General features: G+C 57.0%; 1 protein-coding gene across 1 annotated transcript in view; it reads right to left on the minus strand.

The window, feature by feature from the left end:
* KDM4B (lysine (K)-specific demethylase 4B) overlaps window positions 1-25,118 on the minus strand; it is a 131,204-nt gene that overhangs the window by 79,445 nt on the left and 26,641 nt on the right. Inside the window, exon 5 of the mRNA XM_006896435.1 lies at window positions 1,223-1,272. Within this exon, the coding sequence (XP_006896497.1) occupies window positions 1,223-1,272 (50 nt within the window). The remainder of the gene's footprint in view (window positions 1-1,222; window positions 1,273-25,118) is intronic.

The raw sequence follows: 25,118 nt of genomic DNA on the forward strand, positions 1-25,118 counted from the left end.
AAGGCACAGGACCCCACGGGGAGCAGGACACTGAAGGGCCGGGACCCCATGTGGAGCAGGGGCTAAAGGCACAGGACCCCACGTGGAGCAGGACACTGAAGGGCCGGGACCCCACGTGGAGCAGGGGCTAAAGGGTGAGACCTCACATGAAGTGGGGGGCAGAAGGGATGGTGCCCCCATACAGAGAGTGGGGGCTCAAAGGTTAGGACACTCAGTGAGGTGGGACAAGGCTGCAGGGGCAGGCTCCCTAATGGGAATGAGGTGGGCAAGAGGGCTGTGCAGTGTGGTGCCAGGCCCTGAGTGGGGTGGACAGGGCTGGGGTACTCTCCCAACCCAAGGGGCCACAGGGTGTTGTTTGTGGTGACCAGTGAGAAGCAGCGTTCAGGCTGCTGTAAAGAGACCAGCCAGGACTCCTGGGGGAGACAAGGGGTCTGCCTCTGGGGGGGGGCGGGTTCTGCCTCTGAGGGTCTGCCTCTGGGGGGGTCTGACTCTGGGGGAGTCTGTCTCTGGGGGGATCTGCCTCTGGGGGGTCTGCCTCTGAGGAGTCTGCCTCTGGGGAGTCGGTCTCTGGGGGCGATCTGTTTCGGGGGGGGTCTGCCTCTGGGGATGTCTGCCTTTGGGGGAGTCTGCCTCTGGGGGGATCTGTCTCTAGGGGGACCTGCCTCTGGGGGGGGATCTGTTTCTGGGGGGGTCTGCCTCTGGGGGGTCGGCCTCTGGAAAGAATTGTGGCCTTGGTGACCCTGTGGCAGCTCTGCTTTGTCCTGTAGGGGTCACTGTGAGTCGGAACCGACTGGACAGTGGTGGGTCCACATGCCCCTCCCGAGGCGCAGTGTCAAGTTCCAGCCGGGACAAGGGACAAGACACCCCAAGTCCTCACACAGGGAGGCCCTGCTCCCACACTGCAGGGATGTACTGAGGGGCCGCTCCCCACGGGCCCGAGTGGCTGCCTTCTCTGCCCTCCTTCGACCCTGGCCACCATGCTGGCCTTGCTCAGCTCCCAGAAGTCTGTGGCTGGCAGTGGGCTTGAGACAGGTCAGTCTGAAGCTCTGGCTTTGGCAAACGACCCCGGGGTGGGAGTGAGGCTCGTGGAGGAGGACACAGTGGGCCAGGTCACAGGGGAGAAGGCAAGTATGTCCCCCTTCCCAAGCCCAAAGCCCTAGCGAGGGAGGTGGGTGCCACCAAGAGGCCTGGCTCAGAAGGTACAGTCCAGGGTGTCACCTACCGATGGCCAGCCGTTCCAGGCGCTTGCCGTGCTCCGGCGGGATGGCGTACCTGCCAGAGAGAAGGGAAGAGGTCAGAGCGAGGTTGGAAGAGACAGCCCAGCACGCGTAGTCCCCAGGGAGGGGCCCCAGGGAGGGGCTGGCACACATGATCAGCGTAGTGAGGGAGGGGATAGGGGAGGGGAATGGTCAGAAAGAGACCCTCAAGGCAGTGGGCATGAGGGTGGCACAGGAGAGCCAGCATCACCAGTGCGGAATTCCCAGTTAAGCCTGCCCCGTGGATGAAGGAAAAAGGCAAGAGCGGACCTGGGTGAGGGGTACAGAGAGCCAAACACCACAGCCCCCACTGCCACGCAGCCTGGCCGCCCCAGTCGCTTGCCTCTACTGTCACGTCCTCATCTTTCTGTTTTGTGCATTTCTTTCCCACGGGTTTGCACACAAAGCTCACTTTCACCGTGTTTCATACTTCCCTCCATTCACACTGTTTCATACAGTCACTCTGATATCCTATTCATAGGACTAACCACCACTGAACTATGCCCACTGTCACCCCATCTTTCTAGGTCCCCTTCAAATATTTCCCATTTCCTTTACCCCGTGCCTCCATGCTCCAGACCATGTGACCTCCTGCCCACTCTGCCCCCTCTGCTCGCCCCCCTCTCCTCCAAGGGCCCCCAGACACGTTTGACTAGTTAGTCTTCTGGTTTGTACTGTAAAGGTCTCATGCAGTACTGAGCCCCACTTTCACATGCTCTTCTTTTGAAAGACTGTCACTGTCTGCACAAACACACGAGGTGGCGATTTTCACACAGCACAGGGAGAGTGACAAGTACACAGACTGTGTGCACAGGGGCCTCGCTGAGACGCTCTGCTGGGGGTACACAGGGAGACCTGACCCCAACACAGCCCTGGGAGTGGGTTCCCCAGCAGAAGGCCTGAGGACCTACTGACCAGGAGCATCCGGAGGGGGAGCACCACAAAGTGGAATGAGGGGGAGCACCACAAAGTGGAATGAGGGGGAGCACCACAAAGTGGAATGAGGGGGAGCACCACAAAGTGGAATGAGGGGGAGCCCTGGGGAGGGGGAGCACGGGGGAGAAGGAGCACAGCTGAGGGGAGTATGGAGAACAGCAGTGGGAGCTGGGAACATGGAGGAGGGGAGCACGGGGGGGGCAGAGAGGAGATGCATGATGAAGGAGGAGCACAAGAGGAGGACCACAGGGAAGGGGAAGCATGGGGGAGGGAGAGGACAGTGGAGGGGGAGCACGACCGAGAGGGAGGATGGCTGAGGGGGAGCATGGTAAATAGGCGCACACGGAAGGCACGCAGAAGGGCCACAGCAAAGGGAGAGCACAGCACAGAGGGAGCATGGAGAAGGGGAGGAGAGCGAGGACGGTGGAGGGGAGCACCAGAGGACAGTAGAGAGGGAGCACAGGGAGGAGAGCAAGGGGCGGAGGGGGAGTACCAAGGAGGGGGAGGCTAGGGGAGGGGAAGACAATGAAGAAGGAGCACAGGGGAGGAGGAGAATGAGGGGGTAGAGGGGGAGCACGGAGGAGGGGGAGCACGGAGGGGTACAGAGGAGGGAGGACAATAGAGAGGGAGCACAGGGGAGGAGAGAGAGCATGATGGAAGCGAGGCCAGTGGAGGGGCAAGGATGGTAGAGGGGTGTACCGTGGAGGAAAGTTTGGTGGGGTACACGGGGGAGGGGAGGACGGTGGAAAGGGAGCATGACGGGAGCAGACAGTGGAGGGAAAGCACCAGAAGGGGAGCTGGGAAGCCCACAGGGGGGCTCTGTGTCCTTCCAAGACCCAGGAAACCCATGAGAACTGGGGTCCTCCCTCACAGGGTCACCTCTTCCCCAGGGGCACCGTGATGACCAGCACATCTGCAGTTATTCTACCTGAGTGGAGTGGAGGCCAGCCGGTGGTCTCCCCACCTTCTCCAGCACAGGACGGCCGCCCATCAGCACAGCTGGGGCGGGGGAGGGGGCTGCTCTAAGATGATGACAATCGCCCCCTCTCCCCACTGGAACATGACGGTCAGGTGGGGTTAGCCTGGACGCTGCTGCCACCCCCCAGTGCAGAGGCGGAGGTCCACCGAGGCACTGGGCCTTTTCACCCCGCGCCTTCAGATATCCTCAAATAAAAAAGCAAGGAAGGGGAGGCGAGGTGCTGTGTGATCTCCAGCCTGAGAGAATGAGGGTAATTGGGTCCCAGGCCTCTCCAGAGCCCCCCACCTGTCACCAGGGACCTTTCTGGCCCCACACTGAGGTTACAGCCCAGGTCTCCTTTAAGTGACCTTTTCTCATTGACGGGAACACGAGCAAAGCTCATCCCGGACCTAGCACCTCTGTGGGATCAGCACCCCCACAGTGGGGCCTGGAACCTTCCAGCCATGTGGGGAGGGGTCCAGGGGCTGGGAGGCACTAAATTCACGACTTCAAGGCTGCGATGATTAATGCCATATCCCCTCCACAATGCAGCAGCACTCACTTAATTACCGCCTGTAATTGGGAGTTGTAAAGATAAGATTAATTGAATCTGGTGGATGTTAAAAGTTTAATACGTTGGAACACGGCTGTTCTGTTATCGGGAGCAGCAGGCAGTGGGGCTCTGGGCCCAGCTCTCGCAGAGTGGCCCCTGGGGAGATTAGAGGGAACTTCTGGCCAGAAGCCGCGTACAGACAGGATGGACTTGGGGAGTCAGTCGGTGTGGGGGAGCACCGGCCAGCGGAGGTTTCTCCTGCCACCTGGACCCCAAGTCAGGACAACCTCAGGGTTACCAAGTCTGACCCCAGGCCCTCAGGGCTGAGCCCTCAGACTCGTGCAGGACATCAATCGCCCACCAACGGCAGCCAATGCCAGCTGGGTTCTGAAAGCCCCTCCCCACCCGACTCTGCAGCCAGGATGAGCCAGAGAGACCACAACAGACGAATGACCGTGACAGATGAGTGACAACTGTGCAGACGAGCAGGGTCCTCACCCCTCTGTCCACCCCCGTCAGTGGGGACTGGGGGAGCAGGAAGGGTGTGGGTGCAGCAGAGTCCATGGCACCCAGGACAGAGCCTCTGAAGGTCCCCTCCCAGCTCCCGAGTCAAGCTGGCACGTGTCACCCCTGTCACCACCCTGTCTGAGGCTGGCTCTGAGGGCCAGACAAGAGGAAGGGAGACAACAAGGCAGGCAGGAAGGAGAAGGTCAAGGCCAGTAGGCCTGGAGGGAGACAGACAGCAAAGCAGAAAGGCGAGGAGGAGGGAAGAAGAACCAGGACTGAGGCGAGGCGGTGGGCGGCACCCAGCCGCAGTGTCTGTCCAGCCACAGTGTCTGTCCAGCTGCAGGGCCTGTCCGCTGGCGGGCAGCGTCTGGCTGGCTATTAGCAAACGGCTGCTCGGCTGGAGTTGGTTTATTGGTCAACGACACACAAAGACAGCTTGCCTCTTCCTGGGAGCGCCATGCCCACTGCCCACGACAAGGTCAAGATCTGCAGCTGAAGTCAGCTTAGCGCTGGCCCGTGGGCCCGCATTCTCTCCACACATCGGCCTCCGTGCCTGGCTGCGCTGTGAGACGGGGCCAGGGGCCTCCACTTGTTCTACGGCTCCAGAATGGACCGAAGGACAGTCCCGTGGCCTGCGTGTCATCCCGTCAGAGCCTCTGTCCACCCCATGCTCCCTCTGTGCCCTCCGCTTCCCCCAGGCCTGGCCAGGCTGCACCCTTCTAAAACTTCTAGAAGCCCCCAGGAGGAGCCCCTCAGGCCACACCCTCAGCAGTGTCCTCCAGAGTCCCCAGCTGGTGTGGGAGGGACGGTGCTCTGAGCTGGCAGGAGGGCGGGAGTGCCCAGAAAGCAGCCTGCACTAACAGAAGAGTCTAGAAGCTGGAAGAGAAAGCGCAATTCTGGAAACTCGGGAGTCCACAGGAGGAGAGCAGCTCAGGATCCCGGGGACAGCGAGAGCTCCGCGTGACGAACGTTCCAGAAACCTGTGCTCCCCCACAATGGAGCAGGCTTCCTCAGCACGAGTGCAGGGGGTCAGGAGAGCCTCTGGGAGGGGTCACCTGGAAGGCCCCTCAGCCAGTGTCCGCCTCCCACAGCGACCTGCATGGGCTCTGATCCATGACTCAGGACACCCTGTTCTGGACACCGCTGCAGCTCAATTCTAAGCGCTGACACCGAGGCTGGGCCGTGCTGGAGGCCACCCCTGGCTCTCTGGTCCTGAACACTCCAGACAGGTCACTTCATGAAGACCATGTCAGGAAGCAGGGCAGCTTGGCCGAGCCCCAGCCATCACCGGCAGGTCTGGCGAGCACCTGGGTGACCATGAATCGGAACCAAATGCTGGGGACTGTCTGGGGCTATGGGGGGCAGATTCAAGCCTTTATCCAGCTGCCAGGCCAGGGCTGCAGGAGGGAGGATGTGGGTACCCACTGAGGAGAAGGGTCAGGGCTGCAGGAGGGAGGACGCGGGCACCCACTGAGGAGAATGCAGGAGTAGAGCAGAGAGGGAGGAGCCAAAAGAGAGACTGGAGCCAAGAATCAGGATGTCCATGGTGATCCCTAAAAAACCACGGCCAGGAGCCTAGCACTTCAGGACAGAAGGGCAAGAGACTGCAGGAAGGAAGTTCAGCAGCTTCCTGAAGGCACACAGGCTGGGAGGTGGGGAGCGGGCCCCAGACCTCCAGGTGTCTCGGGCTCCCTCTTTATGAACTATTCTGAATGTCCTTCCACCCCACTGTGGGCTGCTGCCAAGTTCACCTCAAACTCATGGAGACACGACTTGTCAGTGCAGAACTGAGCTCCAGAAGCCGACCACCAGGCCTTTCTTCCAAGGTGCCCCGGCGAACTCCCACCTCCGATTTGGGAGCTGAGAGCCAAGTGAGCCGTCACGATGTGCCATCCAACCCACTTCACCTGTGGTTTGCCATCAAGTTGGACCCAACCCTTAGCTGAACCTCCAGGAGGTTTTTGGAGGCAGTAAGTCACAGGAGATCGCCCATTCTTCTAAGGAGCAGCTGATGGATTTGAACTGCTTGCCTCTGGGATTACAGCACAACTTCACAAACGAAAGAAGGAAAGTTGGTCTGGCTGTGGCAAGCCGTGTCTGCTGTGCTGAACAAAGGCTGTTGATCCTTCTTGTTAAAGGTCTCTTTCCTCGTTCTCAGGGACCCTCTGCTTTTACCACGCAGATGGCCTTCTCCTGAGACTGGCCCTGCTTGATAATCCTCACCCACCAAAAAAGGCAACTTTAAATACCCACAAACCCACCCCCGGGGCAGGCCAGTCTCCAGCTGGACCAGTGCTAGGACCACGTCTGAGCTGTGGCCAGACGAGCATCAGAGCTGGAATTTGCATCCAGGCTCAGGAGGTGAACCTGGAGACGGGACATTGGGCAGAGTGGACAGTGACTTCTTTAAAGGGCAAGGATGGAGGGAGGGACGCTTTGCTGGCACCTCCCCATGGCCCAGAAGTTACTGGCTTCCTGACTGCTCAGTTCAGGACCAAGTCTTGTGGTGCAGACAGAGAAGACACACGGGACGTGGGGTGCTGGCTGGCGGGGGCTGGGCTAGGGGTCCCTGGGTGGGCGTGGAGGGCACAGCCAGCTCACAGCCAGGCAGTGCATGACCGAGGCCAAAACCGAGCAGGTAATTAAAAGCAGACAGCGCTCTTGGCAGGCAGGGCCTTGCGCCTTCGGCCAGCGCCGGCCACTTCCATCTCACCGCGTCGCCGGCCGGGAAAGAGGCCTCCTGTCGGCCACGGAGGATGCTATTAATAGTGTAATTTTCTTGGTGTTTTGTTTATTCCCCTGGAATGGCTTGATGGATGTGAATAATTATCAGACTATAAAAGCCAGCAAATGTGCTATTTTCTATCGCTCTAAATCATCAAACAAATAAAGTGTGAAACAGCATTTTTGAATATAATTTTCCCCTCTAATGGCTTAGAATTATTATCAAGAACAATGAAAATAAATAAACAAATGCCGTGTGAGTTAAGAATTAAATGAGGGTGTCAGAGGAGGCGCACACACTGTCTTGGGGAGCAGGGACTTGCTCGGAAGCCATTAGTTACGGCACAGACACAGGCTGGGTGGTGACAATGCATTTCGGGCACCCACTGCTGAGCCTTCTGGCCCTGCAAAGAGGCAGCCCTTGGGGTCAACTAACGCACTGCCCCCAGGAGGCTGGTGCTGGCTGCCCCCCGAGACCCCCAGGACCTCTGCTGTGGCAGTAAAGCCACATCCACAATGCCTCAGAGGCCGGGGCTCGGGGAGCCGGGGCTGGGGGAGTGGGTGGGGACCCATGGCCACCATCCTCATCCTCACGGCTGCTCTGGAGGCCACGGCCCACTCTCAGGGTGAGGGGGGTGAAGCCGGTCCAGCCCCTTCTGGTTAAATTAACTCTGTCCCCTGGTGCCACTGCCTCACCACTGCCCCTGGTGACCAGCTGTCCCTCACTCCTTCCGGCCTGCTCACCAGACAGCTGTTCACTGACTAGGTCCCTACAGAGTGGACAGCACGTCTGAGGTAATGACGTCACTGCGGCCCCACCCCATCCTGCCTTCACCCAGCTGGTGACCAGGGCGAGTCCGCTGGGGTGGGGCCCTCGGGTGGGGACGCTAGAAGCCTGGCTGCGAGGTGAGCTGGGGCCGGGCGACACTCAGTGCAGCAACAGTGGGTCCCCGGGCCGCAGGCAGCAGAAAGCGGGCCCCTGGGCTCTCCTCTGCTGCCCAGCTGCTGGGCAATTAAGTGCTGGTGACTGGCTCGCGGCTGGTGCCCTCCTTCTGTGGGCCGAGGGCCGTCCTGCGAGCCCCAACAAATGTCAGTTCTCCTGGTTCACACGGAGGGTGAGGGAGTTAATTTCACAGAGTCTGCACAAGGTCAGGTGGATCGTGGGACAGAACAGGGCGGGAGGAGAGAGGACACACGCCACCTGGAATGCCCCGAGACCATGAATCAAGACAGGCTCTGGCCTGGGTCACCCAGAAGGGCTCCCAGGCCTGATGGACAGGCAGCGTAGAAATCACGGCGAGAACCCCGAAGGTGAAGGGTCTCCAGGCTCTAGACTGGGCACCGCCTCACACAAACAAGGTCTCCTGCAGGCCTGACCGGGGCCACCAGCGTTCACAGCAAGGACGTGGTCGGGTGACACCACCACCCAGGATCCATCAGCAGGGGAGGGCTGCAGGTGACCACCGACGCGCCCCAGCTGTGACCGTGTCCTCCCACAGCACATGAGGGCACCCTAGTGGTGACAAGAGCACGGGCAACCTCAGGGCCTGACACGAGGGGGTCACTAAGCCAGGTATACCTCAGGTGGCCCTACCATCCAGGAGCGTCATACGCAGTCACCTCAGGACAAAGGGGACCAGGGACCCACAGTCTCCCAGCACCTCAGTCCAGTGACAGAAATCATGACGAGAACAGCAGGGCAAAGAGGCCGACCTGGAAATGCAGAGGTGGGTCTGAGGGCCAGGTACACCTGGTCCTTGTTCCCCAGCTGTCAACAACCTCAAGTCTTGAGAGAAAAGACACACAAAAGGCTCGCCGGGACAGAAATCCAAAGCCCAAGCTGGTACCACCCCTTAAGCCTCTCCTCCTGGCAGCTCCTGTGTGGACCCCACGGTGACTTCACAGATGAAGACCACCAGATCCTCCTTTTTTTTTTTTTTTGTGAGTGTATGGAAACTTTTTTCATTTAGATTTTAATGAAAGTTTATCAAGAACTTGGATTTGCATTCATTAACTGTTGCACTTTTTCCTCCCTGCCCCCAGCACCCCCAGATCACTTTCTTCTTGGGGAAAGAAGTTCTTTCTTTCATTGTTATACAGTCCCTGCCCCAGACCACTTTACTATACAGCCCTTATTCTTATCATACCAATAATACCCAACCATATATTCCTTGTATACAGTTCTCTCCCTAGTCTGTTTCAGTATCTTGTTCATTATTTATCCCCACTTTTCTTAGTTCTCCCCACTCCCATTTTACAACAGTGGCACTATGCAGTATTTGTCGTTTTTGGTTTGTTTTTTGTTTTGTTTTTTTTGTGTGTGTGTGCGTGTGTGTGTCTGTGTACTGACAGATCAGATCTGACTGGTACAGGAGGAAATTGTCCTTCCTTCCCCAGCAGAGCATCTGGTGGATTCGAACCATGCACTTCTGGGATTGCAGTGCAGCTTCTTGCCACTAGGCCACCAGAGCTCCCCTGTCGTTTTTTGACTGAGATATTTCACTCAGCATAATGTCCTCCAGGGTCACTGATTTTATATAGTATTTCATGAGTTCTTTGTTTTTTGGGGGGGCTGCATAGAATTCCATTGTGTGAATATATGAGAGCTTCTCTATCCATTCATTTGTTGATGGGCACTTGGTTGTTTCCAACTCTTTGCTATTGTGAACAAAGCCACGATAAACATGGGTGTTCATACAGAGGTGCCTCTGGGGAGACCTGAACCTCAAACCTTGTGGTAAGCAGCTGAGTATAGGCACCACTGCTCCAGCCAGAGCTTAGGGCAGGAAAGGAAGGTGTGATTCTCCTCCCCAGACTCAAGGCCCGCATGAGGGGCAGGAAAGGCATTTCTGAGCCTCTTACTTGGGTGTTGACCCTCTTCAGGACCACGGACACTGAGAAGGGTGGCCACCCGGGGAGCTGAGAGCCAGAGGTCAGCCAGAGGGTGGCTCAGCACTGGGGGAGGCCCTTCCCAGGGCCAGTACTCATTTCCTTCAGGACCACGTGACACTGGGTCTGGACTGATGACAGGGTCCTCGCCTGCGTCCAGATGGGGACATGAAGCTCATGCCCTGGGGGTGTCACACAGTGCCTGTGCACCGGCTTTGACGCCTGCTGCAGAAGGGGCACCCAGTCCGTGAGATCTGGCAGGGAGAGGAGCACGGCCCTGTGTCCAGTACAAAATCACCCCTCAAATCCAGGGGGACCAGGCCTAGAAGAACACCCCCACCAGGCCCAGCTCAGCTACGGGACTCCTTTACACGATGCTGACACAAACATTTGTGGGGAGATGGGGCAGGAGGGCAGCCCACTGGTCTCAGCTTGGCTACTGACACCTTTCTATGACGTCAGGAACATGGGGCTGAAGAGGACCCTAACCCTGACCATCGGTGCTGGCTCAGCTCTGGACACCTTCACACGCTGTCCGTGTGCATGCACACTCACACACTGTCTCTCACAGGGAGACAGTACCAGGGAGGACCCACCTCACACATACTCACAAGGAGACGGGGCCGGGGAAGAAACCACCTCAGCGGTCCTGGCTCATGCACACTTGTGGAGAGAGGGCCTGGGGAAGACCCTCCTAATCCGTCCTGGCTTACACACACTCACATGGAAATGGGGCTGGGGAGGACCCCTCCTTTTCACTGATCCTGACTCACACACATTTGACACAACATATGATCAAAAGGCAATGGTCATGAAGGAGAAAGTTCAGGCTACTCTTAAGGACTTGGCAAACAAACAAGGCCCCAGGAACTGACGGAATACCAGTTGATTTATTTTAACAAAAAGAAGCTGCCCTGGATATGCTCACCAGGTTGTGCCATGAAATCTGGAGGACAACTACTTGGCCAACTGACTGGAAGAGATCCATATTTATTCCCATTCTGAAAAAGGGTGACCTGACAAGAGTGTGGAAACCATTATCACATGCAAGCAAAATCCTGCTTAAGATTACCCAAAAATGACTGAAACAGTACATCAAAAGAGAACTACTAGAAATACAAGTTGGATTTAGAAGAGGCTGTGGCACTCAACACATCATTGCCAATGTCAGATGGGTCTTGGTTGAAAGCAGCGTACGTGAGGAATGTCACCCTGTGTTTCACTGACTATCCGAGGGCATTTGACTGCGTGGATCACAACAAATTGTCGCTATCCTTGAGGAAAACAGAGAATCCCAGAAAACTCCATTGTGCTCATGTGAAACCTATACTTGGACCAGGAAGCCGCCCTCAGAACAGAGCAAGGAAACACTGCATTGTTCAAATTTAGGAAAGAGGTGCATCAGGGATGCATCCTGTCTCCATACATTTTCAATCTATAAGCAGAAGAGATTATTCAGGAAGCCGGGCTTTATGAAGAGGAGTGTGGCATCAGGATTGGAGGAAGACTCATCACCAACCTGCGATATGCAGATGACACAACCCTGCTTTCTGAAACTGAGGAGGACCTGAAGCATTTACTGCAAAAGGTCAAGGACTGTAGTCTTCAATATGAACTGAAGTTCAATGTCAAGAAGACAAAGATTCTCACCACTGGGCCAACTGGCAGCACCATGACAGATGGAGAGGAAATTCAGGTTGTTAACAATTGCAGTTTGTGCGGCTCCACAATCAACACTCATGGCACCAACAGTCAGGAAATCAAAACATGACTTGCACTGGGAAAATCTGTCAGGGACCGATCCAGAGTACTAAGAAGCAAAGATGTCAGTCTAGAGACTAAGGTGTGCCTGATTCAGGCCACAGTCTTCGCAATTATTTGCTACACATCAGAGAGCTGGACAGTAACTAAAGATGACAGAAGAATCAATGCATTTGAGTTGTGGTGCTAGAGAAGAGTGTTGAACCTACCATGGACCACCAAGAGAACAAACAGGTTTGTCTTGAAGAGGGTGAAACCAAGTTTCTCCTTGGAGGCTAGGATTTTGAAGCTTCATCTCACATACTGTGGGCATGTGGCCAGGAGGGACTTGTCCTTGGAGGAGGACATCATGCACTGCAGGGTGGAGGTTCAGCACAGGAGAAGACCCCAGATGAGATGGATTGACTCCATGACTGGGGTAGTGGGAGTAGGTGTGTCAGAGACTGTAGGTGTGTCAGTGAGACTGGCTCAGGACAGGGCAGGTTTCAGAGCTGCCGTACTTAGGATTCTATGAGTCACAGGTGTTGATGGCACATAACAACAACACGCACACTTGCAGGGTGACATGCAGAGGACTCCTCTCATTGGTCCTGGCTCATATACACTCACAGAGAGCGGGGCCGGGGAGGACCCCCCCCACTGGTCCTGATCACACACTCGCAGGCAGGAGGGCCGGGGAGGACCCCCCTCACTGGTTCTGATCACGCACTCACAGGGAGTGGGGCCGGGGAAGACACCCCCCTATATACTGTTCCTGATCACGCACTCACAAGCAGGAGGGCTGGTGAGGACCACCCCACACAATGGTTCTGATCACGCACTCACAGGCAGGAGGGCCGGTGAGGACCCCCCCACACACACAATGGTTCTGATCACACGCTCGCAGGGAGCGGGGCTGCGATGCTCGCTCCCAGGAAGGAGCCTTATTGAGCTGAGTGGTGTTATCTTAAATGGATTGCTTTAAGGAACAATGGGCGCTGGAACTGGGTGTCTTACACTGGCAGTGTCAATGATTTCAAATAATGACATTTTTATTGAAACGCACCCTTGAGATAAGCGGAGGCCAGGAGTACGTGTACGGAAAGAACGGGACTCCGTGACGGGATTACTGCCCATGGGAAAGCCACAGACACAGGTGTGGAGGCAGCTGGGCAGCGGGCGACCAAAGGGAGGGCTGGACAGGAGCCCCTGGGGCAGAGGACAGCGTCACAGCCCAGGGACCCCGAGGTCACCCCTCCGTACCCACAGCAGCCTGCTGGGCAGTGGGAAACACCAGCCAACCTGAAGGCCGGCAGTTCGAACCCACCCAGCAGCTGTCTTCCCCGCAGAGACCACCACAGTGTGTCAGCGAGGGGACTCTGGACACACATGCAGCCCCGTGAGGAAGGAGAGCATCCCGCCAGGGTTTCCAAGCTCTCACTCTGACAGCACGCAGCCAAGCCTTCCCCCCACAGCGCTCCCGTGGACACCCACCTCCCCACTGGCCCAGCACTCACTGCTAAGCCACCAGGGATCATGTTTACCAGATCTGCCCTCCCCACCCCTTACGAGGGCTGATCTGGGACCAGAAGTGGAGATTTCTACGTATGACGACCCCAGAGCTGCCACGTGGCATGGGGATGGGGTGGGGGTGGAGGGCAGGGGCCTGTGCTATGGGGCTGGAGGCATCATAACACCAGACGGCGGGCGGCCGGGGGCCGGGAACTCACACAGCAGCCTCAGCCCCCCAGCGTGGCCACACTCCTGCTGCTGAGGTAACACAGCCGTGGCCTCCGAGCCCATCCAGAGCCGAGCTGCAGCCATTCCAGCACCAACGGTGGCCCAGCACCATCCATGCCGAGCGGACCGAGGACGTGAGCCAGACCCGGGGGGAGGGGACAGTCTTCACAGCACCCAACAGTCTGAAGGGACATTAGCAGAACTGGGGCAGGAAGGCCACCAGCCCTTTCCTTTGGAGCAGTAAGGAATCCTGGACAGGTCAGAGCTGCCCCACTGTGGCTCTACGTCAAGGTTTAGGGGGAAAGACAACTCAGGACTGGAGGACGGTTGGGGGAGAAAGGCCCAGAAGTTGCTTCAATAACATTAAAGAGCAAAGGTCTGCCTCCTATAGGCACATGGCCCCATGTGGGTGCTATCACCCCGTCACACAGGGCTGCCTGCGGGGCTTCCCAAGACAAGGGGGGCGCAAGGACCCCCACTACCAGGACTTCCCAGGAGAGCGGGGTCAGCAAGGACCCGCCGCCATTGCAGGGTCTTCCCAAGATAGTGGGGTCAGCAAGGACCCTCTCCCCTCGTGAAGTCTTCCCCTCCCTCATCATGGGGTCTTCCCGGGACAGCTGGGTCAGCAAGGCCCCCCAGCAGGTGCTCCGGCCTCCATGACTCCTCAGCCTGAGAGGCTCTGGGCCCGAGACAATCAGCTGTCTGCACACTTCCATGGTCACCACCAGTGGGCTTGAACCCACGCCTGTCACCATGGACACACAGGACGACGCCCGGGGACCTGCATGGCTGTCCCAGTGCCTGCTGCAAGGCCCGGTCAGCGTCCCTAACTTGGGCACCTCCTGCCAGCTCTGCAGTCTGTCAACAGCTGGTGATGCCCAGAACGCCCACAGCGATCTGGAAGCTGAAACGGACGCCGCGGGCACTGCAGGTCTGGGAGCAGCTGGGAGGACAGCTGGGCGACGACCAGGTTGGGGAAGCCGCAGAGCAAACCCTCAGCGGGGCAACCGCCAAGCGAGGGCCATTAGCGTCGCCCGCAGGGCGGCTACGGGCCCACCACCGGCTCCGTTCCACGCGCCCATCTCAGCAGTGACATCAAGGTCTCTGTCCCCTCAGGTGTCCTGCTCGTCCATGACAGTGAGCAGTCTGAGGAGGACGCCTCTGCCACCAGTGCACGGGCATCCCTGCTGGGACCAGGCTTAGTGGTGGCTGCCTCCTGCCTCCCACACGAGGGGTTTGCCATGGAAACGGGGCTCGAACACAGAACCCGAGGGGACATGCAGTGGACAGGGACACTGGCAGAACCAGGCTCCTTGTGTGATGAGAGGGGCCCCGCAGGACCCCACAGATGAGACAAGCCCTAATCTTACACCTCTGGGGAGTCTGAAGACAATATGAAGCCTGAGGGGACATTTCGGACTCTAGAATACACGTTTCCTTGAGGTGCTGGCAGGGACAGGGCTCCTGCCTGGACAGAGGACATGGCGGGCCATCCAGGGGCTTGCTGAAGACCGGCCCCCCTAAAGCAAACTGCCCGCGGGCACCCAGGCCACTGAGCCAGTGCAACCACGTGATTGTCCCAGTGCCAAAGTGCCCTCTGAACCAAAGACTGGAACCGAGAGCCATCTGCTCCGCCAGACCAAGCCAGCAGGGCCGGGCAGCGGGCCGCATTCCTGCGGCCACAAACAGACAGACGGCCACACTGCGAGGAGGGGGCTAAGGCCAGAGCCGGCTGACCAGAGCAGTGGGTCAGCTCGGTGTCCATGCCAGAAGGTCCAGAGCCTGTCAACACCTGCCACCTTGCCCGCCACTCCAAGACCCCAGCTCCACAGCCCACAGCCCAGCTCCTCTGCTCAGCCCAGCAGCCTTGTGGCACCTGGAACACCAGGGCCAACAACCTTCTGCCTCCCAGCTCCCCACACAGGGGTGGGGGCTCTTGTCACCCTCAAAGACACCTGCTCCCTCTCACCTGCAGTCCTCAGAGCACCCTAGCTGCACTGCCTGTCTCAGGGGCTCCCAGGCACTGTGCTGGGACATCTGACCACTCCACCGAGCTACACTGGGCCTGAGGAGGCGCCCCAGCAGGACGGGGCGCACGGCCCTTTCCATCTCCTCCTACGCACGCAGGGGACTATATGTCCCAGCCTCCCCTGGGCCCTGGGGTGGTCATATGAACAAATGGTGGCCAATGAATGAGGGCCGAGGAGTGAGGCTGGGGTCCACTCCAGCCTGGACCAGAAAACTTCCCCAGCAACACTGTCCCCACTCTTCCCCCAGCTGCGCCCTGAGGCCCAGGGTGACCCTGGATGTCAGCCACTGAAGGTGGGAACTGTGCCAGTGTGGTGCTTGCATCTCGCCTCCTGGCTTTCTTCTGAGGCATCTCTGAGTAGGATCAAGCTGGTTAAGAGACAATTAACTTGCGACACCACCCAGAACTCATTTGGGGTTTAACTCGGCTGGTCATCTTCCACCTCTTGAAATTCAGGCCATGCTACCTCTTGGGTTGTACCCACCCTCTCAGGCTGAGTGGCCTCAGGCCCCCACGATCCCCTGCTCCCCAAGCTCACTCTCTGAGGCACAGTGTACCAGGACTCTCTTGGTGTTGGGTCCAACCGCAGGCCACCACTTCCAAACTCATCCGCCCTGAGGCAGGGGCCCCGACATGCCCCGTCCTTAAAGGCACGTGCCGTGGGCCTGGGGTGAGAACCACGACACGAGCACCACGTCCAGTCTGCTGTCCAACAGCATCACACACACACACACACACACACACACACACACACACACACACACACACCGGCTCCACAAGTGGCCACTGGGTGCTGCGATGGTCAATGAGTTCGGCTACTCCCTAAAAGTCAGAGGTTCCAGTCCACGCAGAGGGGCCTCAGAAGGCCCGGCCACCTTCGCCTGGAAGGAAGCAGGCCGAGTCTGCGGTTTTATAAGTTACCATCGTGCTCACCACAGCCGACAACCCCCTCGATGGATTCCTGACATGAGTCGGCCAAAGCTGGCCCGCCCTCTGTCCTAGTCCCACCTGCAAACCACCCAAGCATCCCTCACCAGAGTCGGGTGCCTAGATCGAGAGCTGTTCCCACAACCGGCAACTCCACAGCAGGGACAGCTCATGAGCTCGAACCACAGCGTCTGAGAACAAGAGATCGGAAGCCCGCCCTGTCCCCGTCATCCTCACAACCTGACACCCTCGGCCCCCTGCCCCCTGGCTGAGGGTCTTCCTCTCCTTCACCGCCCCTCCAGCTGCCCAGGCTTGGGGTCCCTTCTCCAAGGAACAGCCCCTCCCAGCAACAGAGCCCAGAGTATGTGACATGAAGCTTCGTCACCTTTGTCTCCGAGGAACATTCCGGATGCCGTTTCTCCAACACGTATCTGTTCTGTTGACAATGTCTGGGCTGTTCCGGACTCTTCACAACCCAAAGGCGTCAATTCTTCAGTCATCCTTAGTCACTGCCCAGCTATCGGATGTACAGCAAATAGTGGAAAAGACCATGGCCTGAATCAAGCACACCTTCGTCTCCAAGCCCACATCACTGCTCCGCAGTTAGTCCCAGAGGTGTCCGACAGCAGACTTCCGTTACACACTCAGAAGTTCAATACAGCCACCACTCAGACGTAACTGTCCAGGACACAGACCCGCTGACACGCGCAGGAGGAAGCACTGAGCAGGCAGACAGGACTTCCAGGGCGGCGAGGGGCACGAGGCAGGCGGACAGCAAGTCCAGTTCTTGGCATTGTGGGGTCACAGGGTGGCGGGGGAGCCCTCTCAGCTGTTCCTGTTAGCGGCCATCAGGGGGACTCTGACTCCTGGAGATGTCCTGTATGGAGCTGTGCTCCACAGGGGTTTCAAGGTGGTGACCGCTGTTCAGAAGTCAGTTACCAGGTTTGTCCTTCAGATCACCTTGGGGGGGTGGTTCGGACAGCGTAAACTCGTCGAGCACGTGGTGGTTTCTGTCACCGGGGGAGCCCAGAGGCCCAGACAGGCTGTACACACTCGCTCCAGACTTACCCAGGATGGGAGGCTCCAAAGACCCAACATTGTGAGAAAAGGGGTGTTATGTGAACATGGAGCAAGGCCACGTCACTGCACCCCGTCCACCACGCTGTGACCCCCGCCAGCTAGGCCCCTACTGGGGCAACTGGCCACCACTTCCTCCTCCACGTCACCCCAGGAGACCTCTCCTGACCCCTGGCCAGCTGACTCTGCCCTGTTCAAGCTCACGCTCCCCTCCCCTCAGGCTTAGAAGGGAAGGTCCTGGTTCAACCCCTCAGAGACCCCAAAACACCCTGGGTGGCTTGTCAGGAGCAGGGGCTCCCTGTCCATGGGCAGTGAGAGCTAGATGCCCTCGAGGGGGGTGTGCTGACTCCTGGCCCTCTCCACCCCTCTGTCCCCACAAGAACCGACCACCCGGCACTCCCTCTGAGCTGTGCTGGGCAGGCCCAGTTCGGCCTTGCCCTTAAACGACAGCTGTCACGGGGTGGCTCACCACCCACACAGTGAGCCACTCCCACAAAGGCAGCTTGTCCAGGGGGGGACATCATGGAACACGGGGGCCTGCACCGGTGTCCGTCAGCTGATGTGGGGTCCTGCCTCCCCAGTGCCCCGTCTCAGGGCTGTTTCTGACCATGGCCGTGGGCACGCAGGAGCAGGCAGGAGGCGTCCTGGACCTGCCGACCGCCCTCCAGCCCCTCCTCCGCCCCACCTGGCACCCTCACGCCCTCGCCCACACGGGCCGCCAAAGACTTGGCAGTCCAAGCTCTCTCCGTAAGCGCACAGGGCCCACCAGAAAGGGACCGTTACTGCCAGACATGCGTCATTAACGTGCAGATCAGTCAGATGGTGGATATTTACTATCACCATAAAGACAAAATGTCACAGGGCCAGAGAGTCGGTGAGCGAGGGGGTGGTGGCTGCGGGAGACACCCTCTTCTGGCCCATGTCATACATCACGATAAAAACGGCTCACACAACAGGAACCCGCTCAGACAGGCCAGTTTCTAAGGCAGTCCCGGGTCCTCAGCCTCCCCCCCATCCAGCCACCCCCCTGATGCGACAGTGCTGCCTTTCTCAGACTAATTACAGTCTCAGGCCAACGGGCCTCACGACAAAGAGTGTCCTGGGTGGGCCTGACCGAATCAGGTGAGCCCTTAAAGGGGCGGTTCTCCCTGAAGTCTCCGTTGTGGGCCGTGGAATGAGGGGGGCCCTGCGATGAGGACCTGTCAGGGGCCCCAGGAGACAGTCCTAGGGCTGCCAGGACAACGAACTCTGCCAAGCCCCGCAGGCTTCCTTCCACCTGTGGGCCTCCAAGCAGGGGTCCCCGCTCCGGGTCCCCAGTAAACACGCCCCGCAGCCTGTGGTTGCTGCTACACACCTGGAGAAAGCAGCACCGGTGCCAACGTGGGGAAAGAACATGATGAGAACGTAACCAGGCGGTGCTCAACGCCCGTCTGTGCAGGGTATGTGCGTGTGCAGGGCCGCTCGTTAATTATTCTCTGCTTTTCTGCATATTTGAAATATTTCATGCTTTTTAAAAAAGGTACGCTTCTAAAGAACCCAGTAAGGAAAGGGGGACTAGGATAAAAATAGACTCGCTTTGCAGTGAAGACACCTGGCATGGACGACCTGAGGCAGGCGGTCAAGGTCAGCGTCACCAGGGCTAGGCCAGGGAAGAGCACGCACACGTGCACGTGTGAGCAGTGGTACTGGCACCTCTGTGGTGTCCCTGCCCAGCACCACAGGCCCCGCTGACCAGAGGGACAGCTAGGCCACACCTACACCACAGTAGCCGCCCTGTGGCCATGCGCATCCGGAAAAGGAAAATCATTTCCAGTGGCTGTGAAAGAGCTTGCCAGGCCCTTCTTCTGCTGCATCTCTGGGTGAACTCGAATCCCTGACCTTCTTGTTAGCGTATTAACTGCTTGCACCATCCAGGGATTCCTAGATACACTCTGTGTTCTTGCAAGAGTCAAGATGCACACAATCGAGGCGTTTCTGAGGAACGGCCTCTGCCTGGGACGGGGGCCTAAGGAAACGTGACGGAAATCACTGCGCGCAGGCCCTGGGTGGGGTCCTGGCTCAGGAGAGGACCAGGGAGAACGAAGGATGAGGAGCCAAGTACCCACCTACTGGACACCGGAGCCCCGTCAGCTCCTCGGCTGGAACTGAGGCTAACACGCTAACAAAGAGACCACGTGGCATGGGGCTGCTAAGCAAAGGTGAGTAGTTCAAGTCACCAGTCAGCCCATGGGAGACAGTGGACGGTGTCCTCCCACACAGACTCACAGCCCGGGAACCTGACAGGGTCAACCTGATGGCCGCAGATTTGACCTATTCACTTAAGATGTTACCAAAAGGACTGGGGGAGGGAGAGGGAGGAAGGGGGAGGAAAACGTGTAACGGTGCACGAATTACAAATTATTACCGAAAGGATATACCGGGTATGAAGGTGCCTGGGAGTTCCCTGGACCTTTCTTGATCTCTCTGTAAATCTAAAGCCAGTAAAAATTTAAAAAAATGAAACCGAATTCCCTTGTTGTTGTTGTTAGGTGCCATCGAGTTGAGTACGACTCATAGCAACTCTATGGACAAAAAAATCTGAAACCAGTCTGGTCGTGCGCCATCCTCACACTTCCTGACACACGAGAGCCCATTGCAGCAGTCACCGTGTCAGTCCACCTGGTTGAGCGTCCTCCTCTCCTTCGCCGAGCCTCCACCGTCCCAAGCATCATGTCCCTCTCCACGAAAGAGCCCCTCCTAGCAACACGCCCAAAGTATGAGAGGTTAAGTCTCATCATTCTTGCCTCCAAAGAGCACTCCGGCTGCACCTTCTCCAAGACCTATCTGTTCGTTCTCTTGGCCATCAATGGGCTGTTCAGTGCTCTTCTCCAGCACCACAGCTCAAAGGCATCAATTCTTCTTCTGTCATCCTTATTCACTGCCCAGCTCTCAGATTCATAGCTAGTGATGAGAAAGACTATGGCCTGAATCAGACAAACCTTAGTCCTCAAACTGACATCACTATTCCTCAATAATTTGGAAAGGTCTCTAACTGCAGGTTTTCCCAGTGCAATGTGTCTCCTTATTTCCTGACTGCTCGTACCAAAGGTGTTTGTTAATTGTGGATCCAAGCAAGATGAAGCTGTAGACGGTTCCAGTCTCCTCTTCACCCATCATGACACAGCCTATTGATCCAGTGGTAAGAATCTTTGTTTTCTCGATACTGAGACACAATCCAAATTGAAGGTTGCATTTCTTGATCTTCTGCAACAAATGCTTCAAATCTGCCTCACTTCCAGCAAGCAAGGTTGTGTCGTCTGCATAACACAGGTTATTGATGAGTTTCCCTCCAATCCTGATGCCACACTCCTCTTCACAGAGTCCAGATTCTCAGATAATTTGCTCGGCATGTAGATTGAATAGGTATGGAGACAGAATACATCCCTGACACACTCCCTTCCCAATTCCAAACCATGCAGTGCTCCCCTGCTCCATTTGAACAACAGCCTCCTGATTCAGGTATAGGTTCCCCATGAGCACAATCAAGTGCTCTGGGATTCCCATTCTTCTCAATGTCAGCCACAACTAGTCATGATCCACACAGTCAAATGTCTTTGCACAGTCAATAAGGGACAAATAGACATTCTTCTGGTACTCCTTACTTTCAGCCAGGATCCATCTGACATCAGTAATGATATCCCTGGTGCCAGGGCCTCTTCTAATTCAGCTTGAATTTCTGGCAGTTCCCTATGTTCCAGCCATTTTTGAATGATCTTCAGCAGTATTTTGCTTGCATGTGATATTAATGATATTGTTTGACAATTTCCACATTCAGTTGGATCACCCTTCTTGGGAATAGGAACAAATATGGACTTCTTCCAATTTGCTGACTGGATAGCTAACCTCCAAATTTCCTCGCATAGACTAGTGAGTTGCATCCAAGGTTGCATTTGTTAACTCAAACAAGTTAATTGGTATCCCATTGCTTCCTGGGGTCTAATTTTATGCCATTGCCTTCAATGTAGCGTCCACTTCCTCTTTCATTACCACTGGCTCCCGTTTTCCTATGGTACTTCCTGAAAATTTTCAGTGTCAATAAATTCTTTCCAGGACGGTGACTCTGTGTATTGCCTCCACCTTCTTTTGATGGTTTCTAGTCATTCAACACACTGCCCCGAGCACCTTTCAACACTGAGACATGGGGCTTACGTTTGTTTTTCAGTTCTTCCAGCTTGAGAAATGGAGAGCGAGTTCCTCCCTATTTAGTCTCCAATTCCAGCTCTCGGCACATTCCATTATAATACACTGCTTTGTCCTCCCGAGCTGCCCTTTGAAATCGTCTGTTCGGCTCTTTCACTTTGACCTGTTTTCCTTTAGATTTGGCTTCCTCCCGTTCCCGTGCAATCTTCAGAGTCACTTCGGTTTTTTTCTTTCTCCTGTTTTTTGTAATGATCTTTTGCTTTCTTCATGGATGATATCCTTGATAATCATCCCACAACTCATCTTGTCTTCAATCACTGGTGTCCAATGCCTCAAATCTATTCTTAAGAGAATCATGAATTTCCAATGGAACTGAATCAAGATCATATCTTGGTTTCTGTGGACTTATTTTCATCTTCTTCAGCCTCAATTTGAATTTGCATATGAGTAATTGATGATCTGACCCACAGTCCACCCCTGGCCTCCTTTTGACTGCTGATCTTAAGCTTCTCCAAGGATTTCTTCCACAAATGTAGTCAATCTGATTCCTATGCAGCCCACTGGGTGAAATCCATGGGTAAAGTTGTCTTTTAGAAAAAGTACTTGCAATGAATAAATAATTGTAAATACAAAATCCAATCATTCTATTTCCAGCCTCATTTCTATCACCAAGCCTGTTATTTTCCAGCTACTGTCCCTTCTTCTCTGTTTTCCTAACTTGGCATTCTGGTCACCAGTTACCATTAACGCATCCTGATTGCATGTTCAGTCCATTTCAGACTGCAAAATTTGGTAAGAGTTCTCAATTTCTTCCTCTTTGGCACCAGATGTAGGAGCATCAACCCGACTGAAGAAAAAAGGCCCTGATGGTGCAGTGGTTCAAGCGCTCAACAGCTAATCAAAGGTCTGCGGTTCAAACCCACCAACTGCTCACAGAAGACAGACGAGGCAGTCAGCTTCTGGGCAGATGGCAGCTCAGCTCTGCCGGAATCGACTCGATGCCAGGGGGTTTGGTTTACCCAAAGCAGCAGAGAAAGTGAACCAGATGGGACCAAATTCCACAGGATCTAGTCACAGACTGCCCACATGGGCACATGCCCCGTGCCGCCCATCACGAGGCCAAGGGGACACCTTCCCGCGCCCAGCCCCCAGCAGACTGTCGGGAATCTCAGAAGACCCTCCCTACTCAATGCCATGGCTCTGGGCAGGCCGATGACCCTCCCTCCCCAGGTGGATGGGCTCTGCAGAGGCTGACAACCCCCCGTCCACCTGCAGGGGCTCTGAGGACGCTGACGGCAGAAAGGGACTTCAGCAGAAGACAGGCCTTCCTCTGTGTGCTCCGTGTTCAGGTCATGCTGCCCCCAAAGGAGAACGGGCACCAACTGTGTGGTCCACCCACACACACTGCACCGGCACCCCATCCTCGGGACGTTCTCACAGGACATGCTGGGGTGCTGGTGGCTAGAGCAGAACCAGGAGCCGGGTCTGCGTGTGGAGGACTGGCTCAGGCGGAGCAGACAAGCCCAGGGGGCCACGTGCTCCAGCCTCCCTGAGATCATCCCCGCCGTGCCCGCAGCAGTGACCAGTGGCTGCCATAATCCCATCCTCTGGCCCTGGGACACTGGAGGTTCTGCTCCGAGTCCCCACATCCGGCCACAGGCAGAGTGGCATTTGATCAGACTCACTGCCTGGTCTCGACAAAGAGGAACCGGTGCTGATGGCTGTGGGGACAAGGTGGCTCTGGCAAAGACCCAGATGAACCCTTGCTGGAGGGAGCTGGTCAGGGACAACACAGCTGGCCTCCTGGCCACACCGTGTGCCCAGCCCTCCTCCTGGCTCAAGCTTTCAATCTCTTGGCCCAGGCCTACACCAGCACCACTGTGCCAAGCTCTCGGGCAGATGCTGGCGGGTCAAACTACAGACGCAGGCACGGGCCTGGGCAGAGACTCTAGAGAGCACATCTGCTCACATGTGTCACCACAGACCCTGTCGTCTCTCCAAGACACCTGGCATGTGCACAGACACACACGCACACACCTGCACGTACACCCACAGGTTCTGCCTGATCCGCAGGGACACGTGAGTACAATGTGCTCAGTGTGTACATGCTCACACAGGTCCTTGCACACGCCACACGCACACGAGTGTGCTCACACGCAGTCATTTGTGGAGACCATACAGACACACACAGGTGTGCACTGGCATGCAGGCGTGGACAGGTGCAAGCTCCATACGTGCCCACACGCACATGTGCAGCACACACGTGTTCGTGAGCACACACGTACGAGCTTGCACTAAGCCAGCCAGGTGCCCGGGTTCTCCAACACCAGCAGCTTCACAGCAAGTCGAGCTGCTCACTCCAACACGGGGCACATATCACATAGCGGGTGACCACTGGTCAGGCACAGAGTAAAGAGACATCGCTCCCGGGTCACAGCCATGGGCACTGTCAGAGGAGACCTGACAGGTGAGCAGAAAGCCCCCCACCACTCACAGCAACGGGCACCAGTGGGCAGAGTGGCCCTGGGCTGAGCGCAGGAAGGACCCGTCCTGGAGAAATGGCTCCTCGTCATCCCCAGTCCACAGCTTTCTGCAGACAGTCACTCCTGCCAAACAGTCCCTGCCCATCAGAGGACACAGCTCTCAGGCTGCTGACCACAGCGAGGACCTGGCTCCCAGGCCACTGTCCAGGCAAGGCAGCAGTGAGCGAGCAACAGAGAAGCCTGGGAGGCTGGCCCCAGTCCTGACCAAGGAGGGCTCCAATGCTGAGTGGCCACTATGGCCCCTTGGGAATTCCAGCGAGCCCACAGGGGTCCCTGCACCCTCTCCAGTCTGCTGTCCTGGGCAACAAAGCTTGCCAGCCCTCCCCCCTCATTCTTGCCATGGTCTTAAGGTCTCAGCTCCCCAAGAGGAGTCCGCACAGTCTCCTCAGTGGACCCTCAGGGACAGCTGGCCTGTACCCTCCCAGCCACTGTGCTGCAGATGCCCAGGTCAGGAGCAGGCGGGGTGGGCGCGGGCCTCAACCCTCTCAGTGTGTCTCACGCTGGTTGCAAACACTGTACTGCAGGCTGGGCACTGAGCCAGTGACTGTCGCTACAAACCACCCCCACTCGACCTGCCACCCCTACCTCAGAGCAGCAGGCCAGCGCGAGTCCTCGGGACAGACCCTCAAGATCGGTTGGAGGCCAGGCTCTGGGAGGAGCTGTGCCTGTGGTCGAGAGGAGGCCCTCGCACTGGTCACTCACAGGGGCCAGGGACTGTGGGTCCCCACTGTGGCTGTGCGAATACCACGTGGGCACCCATGCCACGCCAGCCAGTCCCACACAGGTCTCCCTGCCAGGCACCACCCCACAGGTGGCACCAGTTTGCCTGGTCACTTTCAGACAGACTGTGGCTCAGTCCACCCTGACTGCCCACTCACAGGACAGCGTGATGGTCAACAGCGCCACCTACAGGCAGAGAGCAAGCGGCCAGTCCAGGGGGGCTGCTGGTGGGAGAAGGACCAGGCTCGGGGTGCATGACGCCGCCGCCCCGATGGAGAGCAGAGTACTGCAGACACTGCACAGCACGCACACACACACACACACACACACACACACACAC

The sequence above is a fragment of the Elephantulus edwardii genome, unplaced genomic scaffold (assembly GCF_000299155.1).
Source record: "Elephantulus edwardii isolate Elephantulus edwardi_28Jun2011 unplaced genomic scaffold, EleEdw1.0 scaffold00185, whole genome shotgun sequence".
In the NCBI taxonomy this organism is placed as follows: domain Eukaryota; kingdom Metazoa; phylum Chordata; class Mammalia; order Macroscelidea; family Macroscelididae; genus Elephantulus; species Elephantulus edwardii.